Below are 9025 nucleotides of genomic sequence, written 5' to 3'. Positions count from 1 at the left end.
CTGGTCAAGTCAACCGAAGGCTGTTGCGTCGAACGCAGCGCTGAACTGCCCCGGCTGTCCTCCAGGGACGCTCCCGCGGCCGCTGGCTATTCTGGAGGTAAGGAGCGCGGCCAGGGGTGCTCAGACGGCGGGGGCGCAAGATGCCGGAGAACCAACGGGTCTGGGACGCCGGAACTATGGGGATGGGGAGATGGCGAGTACGGGAGTCACGGGGTACGCACTCCCACTACCACCACCACCACCACCACTACCAACACCCCCAGGCCGCCGGCACCTCCGCCGGAACCTCTGCGCTCTTTAGGGCACCCTTTTGCCTATGCACGTGTGTTTTGCCTGTGCATGTTTGTGTGTACGTCCTGGGGCCTATGCTGGCCCCTGCTGGGGCAAAATATGCAAAATGCACTTTGCATGCGTCTGTGAGCCCCAGAGTCTTCGTAGGTAGGGACTGCAGACTCAGAGAAAAGCCCTTTAATGTGCCCAGAGCTGATTCCTGCTCCTTCCTCAGCAGGCGACTTCTTGAGCTGGGCTTTGAGCGGCTGCGGCGCTGGGGGGGATTTAGCCGACTCCTGCTTCCTCGAGGGTCCTGCGCCCACGCCCCCTCCGGGCCTCAGCTACAGCGGTAGCTTCTTCATTCAGGCAGTGCCGGAGCACCCGCACGACCCGGAGGCACTCTTCAACCTCATGTCGGGCATCTTAGGCCTGGCACCGTTCCCTAGCCCTGAGGCGGCAGCTTCCCGGTCCCCTCTGGATGCCCCATTTCCCGCGGGCCCCGACGCCTTGCTCTCGGACCCGCCGGACCTTTACTCGCAGGATCTGAGCGCGGCCGCCTTCTCGGAGGCGTTCTGGGAGGCTTCGCCTGCAGCTGGCGCCCCCTCGCAGTGCGTGTATGAGCCTCAGCTCTCACCGCCGGACGTCAAACCCGGCCTTCGCGCCCCTCCAGTCTCTCCGGCGCTGGACGCTGCCTCGGCCTTCAAAGGTCCCTACGCACCCTGGGAGCTGCTTTCTGTCGGGGCCCCAGGGAACTGTGGGTCACAGGGAGGCTACCAGGCCGCCCCCGAGGCTCGTTTCCCCTCAATAGAAACCAAGATTGAAGACCTGCTGTCCATCAGCTGCCCTGCTGAGTTGCCGGCCGTCCCAACCAACAGACTCTACCCCACCGGGGCCTACGACGCCTTCTCGCTGGCTCCGGGTGACTTAGGGGAGGGGACTGAGGGCCTCCCGGGGCTCTTGACCCCTCCTAGCGGGGAGGGAGGGAGTAGCGGTGACGGCGGAGATTTTCTGGCTGGTACGCAGCCTCAGCTTTCCCCGCTGGGCATTCGCAGCGTCGCCACCACAGACTTCCCAAAACCTCTCGTGGCCGAAATATCCGGGAGCAGTGGTGTGGCTGCACCACCTGTGCCGCCGCCGCCAGCCCCTTTCTCCCAAACCAAAGCGCGGCGCAAGGGGCGCCGGGGCGGCAAGTGCAGCGCGCGCTGCTTCTGCCCGCGGCCTCACGCCAAGGCTTTTTCTTGCCCGGTGGAGAGCTGTGTACGGAGCTTTGCGCGCTCCGATGAGCTCAATCGCCACCTGCGTATCCACACCGGCCACAAGCCCTTCCAGTGCCGCATCTGCCTCCGCAACTTCAGCCGCAGCGACCACCTAACCACTCACGTGCGCACCCACACCGGCGAGAAGCCTTTTGCCTGCGACGTGTGTGGCCGTCGCTTCGCGCGCAGCGATGAGAAGAAACGACACAGCAAGGTGCACCTTAAACAGAAGGCGCGCGCAGAAGAGCGGCTCAAGGGCCTCGGCTTTTACTCGCTGGGCCTCTCCTTTGCTGCCGTGTAATCAGGAGCCGAGTTTGGAAGTTAATTTGGAGGTTGGGGCGCCGCCACCTGCTGCGCACAAGATCTGACCTGTTACCTTTTCCCCGCTCTTCCTTGTTTTCCCTCGCACGCCCCGGGACCGGCCTCCGGTCCTGCTTCCGGTTCCCTTTAAACTCCCGCCGCACACGCCCCGTTCAGCACCAGATGCGTGGATAGCTCCCGCGGTCCAGAAGCAGTCTCCTTGTCTGCCTCTGGGGGGGGGGAAGTCCTCTCAGGCCACCCACTGAGTAGGCATTTCCGGGACTCAACACAGTCTTTTTTAACTGGCACGCTCCCCACAGCCTCCTGTATAAAACCCCCGGAGATAGGGTGGGGCTGCGCTGAGCGGGTCTCGCGCGGGACTTTGTATAGCAATGTTGTTTCCAGCAGCCATTGGATGTAACGTTTTTGCTTTGGGGTTATGTCCTTATTGTTGTTAATTTTTGTAAAGCAGACGCTACTCTTAAGCAGTTGACAAAACTGTTTATTTTTGCAATTAAAGTTGTGCTAAAAGCTTAATGAATCCGCCATGTAAGCTCCTGACCCTTTCCCCAACGCCTGACCTACGAAAGTATATGTCAAGAAGACAGAGGAGGTCCCCATGTTCATGAGGTACAAGCCCTGTCCAGCACACCTACAATGCAGTGACACATAGTAGCATTCAAAAAACATGTGTTGATCTAATGAATGAATTTAATCTCAACTCACCTAAGGGCTAGAGTTGGTTCTGGAACTAGAAAGCAGTTGAAAGCTGTAGGTGTTAAATCTTGTGCATGTATCATCCTCCTTAAGCCTCATTCAAGTGAAGCAGCATAAACCCCATTTCAATGATGAGGAAGCAGGGTAGGTAAATTTCTGGATAACCCAGCTAAAAACAGGATCAAACATTTCCAACTCCAAAACCAATCCTCACTTTCCAACCCCAGAATGGAAGAAGCATCTGAGCTAAATACACCTCTTTGGAAAAGCTTCCTTCTAGGAAGTTAGAAACAGGTTTGGCAACTAGAGGGAGCCCAAGGCAATAGAGACAGCAGTAAAAGGCAGTAGTATTTCATTGTTGTTTGCAAATACCCAGTGTTCAGTGTCACACTCATGCCAGCCAATGCCTGTGAGTCTCTTCCACAGTCACACTCTGTAAGGGCCAAAAGGGTCTCAGCATTCAGATGGACCACTTCTGAGTCTACCAAAGAGCAGGTCCTTCCAGTTGCTCACAGTCAGTTTCCTTTCCCATAAAAGATCTTCTCCAGAAGGCAGCAGCAGCCCACTTACTATCCAGCCAGCATCTGCCATAGCCCTTTCTCAAGCTTTCCTTCCAGATGATCCCTTCATGGTTTGAGGAAGGGGTGACCAGGAGAATGGTGAGGAAAGTATGATCCTGTAATGGGGAAGGTAGGCCTCCCTCTTTTCCTCTCTGAACTGTCTCCCCAAAGCTTTTACCTTTTTTTCCCCCACTTTGGGCATTCCATGCACCCATTTTTCCCTCCCTGGTGACTGACTCCTGTCTGTTAATGCAGGGAGTGGACCTGTGTCTAATATTCTTTCCCCCTCTACACTGAGCTGTTCTTGAATAGAGAGCCCACAGCTCTGTGAGGCCAGATAATCCCAGCCTCTCATCCTCTGTCCCCTTCCACCTCCCAAGCACTGGGTATTGAACCAAGGATCTTCACATGAGCTGTATCCTCAGCCTTTTCATTCATTTTATTTTATTTTGTTTTTTACTTTTTAGTTTTGAGATTGGGTCTCACTAAGTTGATAAATTGCCCATGCTGGGCTTGGAATTGTGACCTTCCTGTCTCAGCTTCCTAGAGTGCTGGAATTGCTGGTATGCACCACCACACCCAACCATCCTCTGGATTCTTCATCTCTCTGGTCTCACATACACTCACCCTCAACCCCCACGGTCCAGTTGACCGGAAACTAAATAATCTAGTCATAGAATTCCCTCCTTTTTTTCTCCCTAGGTAGTAAGGGCTTTCACGGGGCTGAGTATCATATCTAATAAGCTAACTTGTGATAGAGGATTTGGTGTTAACTTTTCTAGGGTAATTAGCATTTTAGAAGAGTAGCCTGCAGGAGTGAACGTGTAGCCCATGGAGTGGCTCAAAAGATGGGTTGCCAGGCGTGTGATAGGTAAGTGGTAGATTCCAGAGAATAAGATAATGGTGGCCCCTATTGTCTAACTACTTAAGTGACTAGAACATTCACGTACAGGTATGGACTGCCTGACCTTGCTTTCCATGTGTAGTAGAATAAGAAATAGCATAAAGCCCTATATTTTAAGCAGTTGGTCCCACACCATCCACCTAAGTGAAGAAAAAGTGCAGCTAGGCTGTGGGTATCTAACCTCTGACCTCTACCTTTACACCTCCAGCTGCATTCCACCAAGTGCTGTCAGCTCTGTTATGTCCCATCGTGTCCTCATATGCTGGTGTTAGACCTAGTATTCTGATGAGAAAATGGAACTTCCAAGAAGTGACTTATTAGTCCTGGTATCAGAGCCCAGCCTGGATTAAGAGATCCCTCCTGTTTCTCCATTTACTGAAGCTTTCCCTGGCGATCTTGAGGGAAGAGAATTTTAGGCCAGAGATGGAGATAATAAAGTCAATTAATCAAAAAATCAACCCAAGTCCAGGATCCAAACAGAATTGGGAAGCTTTTTTCATCTGATCCTCAAAATGTGAGCATCTCTCCAAACTTGGTTTTTAATTATTTTCTTTCCTATTTCAACCCTGTCCTTGGAAAGCATTACTAGTTTTTCAACCATCACCCTTACCTAGATGACTTTTAAGTCAGACCATTTCTCTTGGGTGCCTACTACCATTTCAGATAATAATCTATCTAAAATCGAATCATCCTTGGGCTGGGGATTTAGCTCAGTGGCACAGTGCCTACCTCTCAAGTGCAAGGTCCTAAGTTTGATCTCCAGTACTGAAAAAAATTAAGGTAAAATCAAATCATCCTTCCATAAAGCCAATCCCTGTTGATATGACAATCGTTTGTTTTCTAGATTCACATAAGGTCACAAGAGTTCTGTGGAAGTCACCTTCCTCCCTCTTCCCCCTTATATCAAGGATATCACCTGGTGGATCTTATTGACATTCTTCAGTGTCTTATCTAGTCTCATTCATGGGCACACTGTTTTCTTGTAAGTATTGTAGTTTTTAACCTTATGAGTTCATCTTTGGTGGGAATTTACCTGGGCAATATTCTGTGGCTAAGTTTGGAAGTACATTTCTCTTAAACAGTTTTATGTTTGCTTCTGTCAGGTACTCTGTGAGTATCACCTGATAGTAATCAATCATTTGTTACTTGGTTTGGGGATCTGGTATCTTGAAGGTATTCTGACTTCAAACTCCAGCTCAAGTAGTTAAAGATTTTCAGAGGCAGTTCATTACTGCATCAAGGAGCCAGGTTAGGACAGACAAGCAATAGACTCTTCCATCCCTTCATGGGTTGTCTCAACATACCTTGTGCTTACATCTCTTGTTCTCATTTCCCTTTTTAAAAATTCATATAGATTTTATTTCCTTTCTAGAAAACTCAACTAATCACTTTGTGAAGCAATATACATATTCTGTAGCAAGAGTCTTTGAGTTATCCAGTTGACAGTGTTGCTGAAAAGTGAAGCCAGAAGATGTTGATTCCACTACTGGAGTATTTCCCACATTTATCTTCTGTGTGCCTGTTGCTAGCACTTCAGTCTATGCCAGAGATGGCGAACCTTTTAGAGCTTTCAATAATACAAACGGCCCACTGCAGCATGCTCACCATAGATTCGCCACTGCTGGTCTATACCATCCCTTCCAGATACACATACCCTGGCTATGATGATAACATAATATTGTAGTTGGATGGAGCTTGTAAGAATGTTTCATCCACACCTTCACTGTACAGAAGAGAAAACTGAGGCCCAAGAGGTTTGGGAATTTTCTTAAGGGCACACAGTAAGAGACTGCAGTGGATCTTGAACCTGAGCCTCCCAGGTTCAAGATCAGTGCTTATACAAGATACGATTAAAAAACAAAACAAAACATGCATTTAAATTTTTAAAATTTATTACAGTAAAAGACATTTCCATTTTCCCTCAAAATACTCATTTGAACACCATTATCCCACCATTTTTGCCACTTTCTGAAGCTGTTTCAGAAGTCCTTTTTTGTATATTTAGTTGTATTGTCATAGCTGTCATGGTGTCCTGAATTGAAAATATTTATATTTCATAGTCATTTTAACTTTGGAGGAGTCAGATGTCACATGGTCCCAGATAAGGTAGATAAGGACACATTGTAATGTTTTTACGTGACAGAAATTTTCATAAATGTTTTGAATAAAGTCACAAAATCAGACATCCAGAATTGCTCCAGAAAGTGGCAAGAACAACAGGATAAGTATGTTCAAAGCAAAGAAGAGTATTTTGAGGGGAATTCATGGCAGTGTGTCTTTTATTGTAATAAATTTTATTCCTACTTAAATATTCACCATATTTTGTGATCATACCTCACACAACACTAATGATAAAAATTCCTTAAAGTATCCTTCATAGAGCACAGTAGTGATTTATTCCCAACTGACCAAGGTTTCCACCTTCCTACAAAACATACACACCCTTGCAGTTACATATATGGAGATCCATATATGATTCAAATTCATCTTCCAACCTCCTCCACCATCTCTCCCTTTATTTTTTGCCCTCTCTCCTTTCCCCATCTATTATCCAAATACTCCCATCCTTGAGTTGGGTTTTCTTTTTTTATTTCCAGTACCAGAAATCGAACTCAGGACCTTGCACTTACCAGGCAGGCACACAGTGCCACTGAGATAAATCTCTGGCCCTTCAGCTGGTTTTGATCCACATTTCTGATTCCCATATCACCAGGCCTACTTCCCAGCGCATTTTAGCACTTACCTGTGGTGCTGATTAGTTAATACCTCCCCCTAAAAAAGCCTCAAAAGGAGGAGGAGAAGAAGAGAAAGAACATGGCTGGAGAGCATAATGCCAGAAAAGAAGCAAAATGGGGCTGATCCAACTATGGGGCCCCATGAGTAGGACCATACCTCTATTTAGTCCAGGTTCAACTAATTCTTGCTAAGGTTGCTACTCTCTGCCTCAGCTCTGGGACCCCAGATGGGCAGATGTGATGTGTCTGACACAGAGTCAGAGCCTGTGCCTCTCTCTCTCTCTCTCTCTCTCTCTCTCTCTCTCTCTCTCTCTCTCTCTCTCATCTCTCTCTCTCTCTCCCTCCCTCTCCTCTTTCAGTTTTTCTTTGGCCTACATGGAGTGGGATTCAGTTTAACATTTTTAGAACTGTGGTTCCCATAACAACCAAGCAGGATCTGTTGTCTGTGAAACGTAGCATTGTCACACATATGCACACACACACATGCACACCTACATATATATTCCCAGGAACATATGCACACATGTACAAATACATATGGATGTGCCCATGTATACGAATACATGCACACTCAGGCATGCATGCATGCACTCACGCACATGCTTCCTTGTACACATGCTTATGGGTATATACCTACATATATATGTGTATATGCATGCATGCACAAACATATATACATATACAACCTGCCCCACATTGTACATTCATGGGAAGCATTGAGGACAAATAGCACAGCAACAAGGGTGAAACCAAGACAACATAGAGCTACTTTTGGCTGTCTGCAAAAGCAGGTGGATGTAGAGAATCTGTATTTTGACATTACAGTATGGCATTACAGTATAGCAAAGGTACAGTCAGGAGGCTGCTGTGGTTGGGCACATACTGAGTTGACTAATGTGTTAAAATCCTCATTATGCCATTTGTTGAGCTCAGATTTAGCTTATCTGCCACAAAGCAGGGATAATAATGTCTGATTTGACAGGTTTATTAGGAAGATCAAATGATATGCATAAAATGACTAACCATAATGCTTGGTCAATAGCAGTTATCATTTAAGTTTCTCATTTGCTTAATTTAAGAAGACTTCTTGGAGGAGGAGGAACAAAATACTGGAGCTACAGGAAGAGAAGATGGGGAGATGGGGAGCTTGACTTGATAGGCCATTGCACAGCCTCTAATCCTTATTAAATTTCCATTTCCCCCGAAGCTGTCTGACAAGTGTACAATTTATCCTTCTTGATACGAATGACCTAATGCCTCCGTGCTTCACAGGAGCAGGATAGGGTCAGGAGAAGTCTTCAACAGCCTCCACTTTACAGGAGAATCCTGGGACTAAGTTGGATTTCTGCTCTGGGGCAATCTTGACTACCCCTCAAGGCCTTGTGTGTAGCCCTGCCCATACATTACCCTTAATGTGGAAATGCCATTGCTTCTTCCCTCTTCCAAGGCTCAGTTAAGCTCTGGTCTTGGTTGCTCCCAACCCTTGTATTTTCTCAGGCTCCACTCCAGCCTTGCTGACGACCTCCAAACCTAGGACTGCCAGAGTGTTTGTGCCGCACCAGTTGAATAAGCTAAGGGTGGCGACACTATAGGTCCTGTGAAGCTAGGTTTCTATCCTAGCCAAGTAGTGCTTAGCTGGGAGTAGTAGGGCCATGTACCCTGCATTGCTCCCTCTTCTGTGTTCAGAAGGGTATTTGTGTTTCGGCAACACCTTTAAGTGTAGGATTGAGTCGACTATATGACGAGACCTAACCCAGCCGTGAACGACTCCAAAAGGGGATTATCCCAAGAGGACTCTGGGTAGACTCCCTCTGACCCGAAGTCGTCTAGTGTATGACCCAGGCACGCTGCTCAAGAGGCTGCTTGAGGATCAGGATGAATTTCCCGTCCCCTTTTCGGTCAAATCCTGAGGTGGGAGGTTCTGTAGACTTCGGGTCAGGCGAGTGCAGGCCCAAGCGGAGTGGTAAGATTAGGGCGAAAAGACCCTGATTAAAGTGGGCAGAGAAGTGAGTGCACTGGGGGGTTCCTGGAGGGGGGAAGATTGGTGCTTGGGAATGGCGCCTTGCGAGCGGTCTCTGCACCCAGAGGGCGGCGGCGCGGACCCCTCCCCCACCGGAGCCACCTCCAGCGGAAAACGTGGGGTCCCGGCGCAGCCGCTTCTGACTGCTTCTGCCGCTCCCCAGCTCTCCAAAGACCCGCCCAGGAGGAGGGGCCGACTCCGCCCCACCTCCGCGCTGCCGCCCTCCCCTTTCCCTGACTATCCTCCGGCCGAGCGCCCCCTCC

At 48.7% G+C, this 9025-nt stretch overlaps 1 protein-coding gene across 1 annotated transcript in view; it reads left to right on the top strand.

Annotated features, from left to right (window-relative positions):
* The window catches only part of Egr4 (early growth response 4), a 3230-nt gene extending 901 nt beyond the window's left edge, over window positions 1-2329 (top strand). The window contains exons 3-4 of the mRNA XM_010609811.2: window positions 2-97; window positions 509-2329. Of these exons, the coding sequence (XP_010608113.2) occupies window positions 2-97; window positions 509-1827 (1415 nt within the window). The 3' untranslated portion in view covers window positions 1828-2329. The remainder of the gene's footprint in view (window position 1; window positions 98-508) is intronic.
* Window positions 2330-9025: the final 6696 nt, after the last annotated feature.

This window comes from Fukomys damarensis, unplaced genomic scaffold (genome assembly GCF_012274545.1).
Source record: "Fukomys damarensis isolate Sample0158 unplaced genomic scaffold, DMR_v1.0_HiC HiC_scaffold_2, whole genome shotgun sequence".
NCBI classification, from domain to species: domain Eukaryota; kingdom Metazoa; phylum Chordata; class Mammalia; order Rodentia; family Bathyergidae; genus Fukomys; species Fukomys damarensis.
The sequence above is the reverse complement of the archived record's forward strand: the minus strand, read 5'-3'. Positions and strand labels throughout refer to the sequence as shown.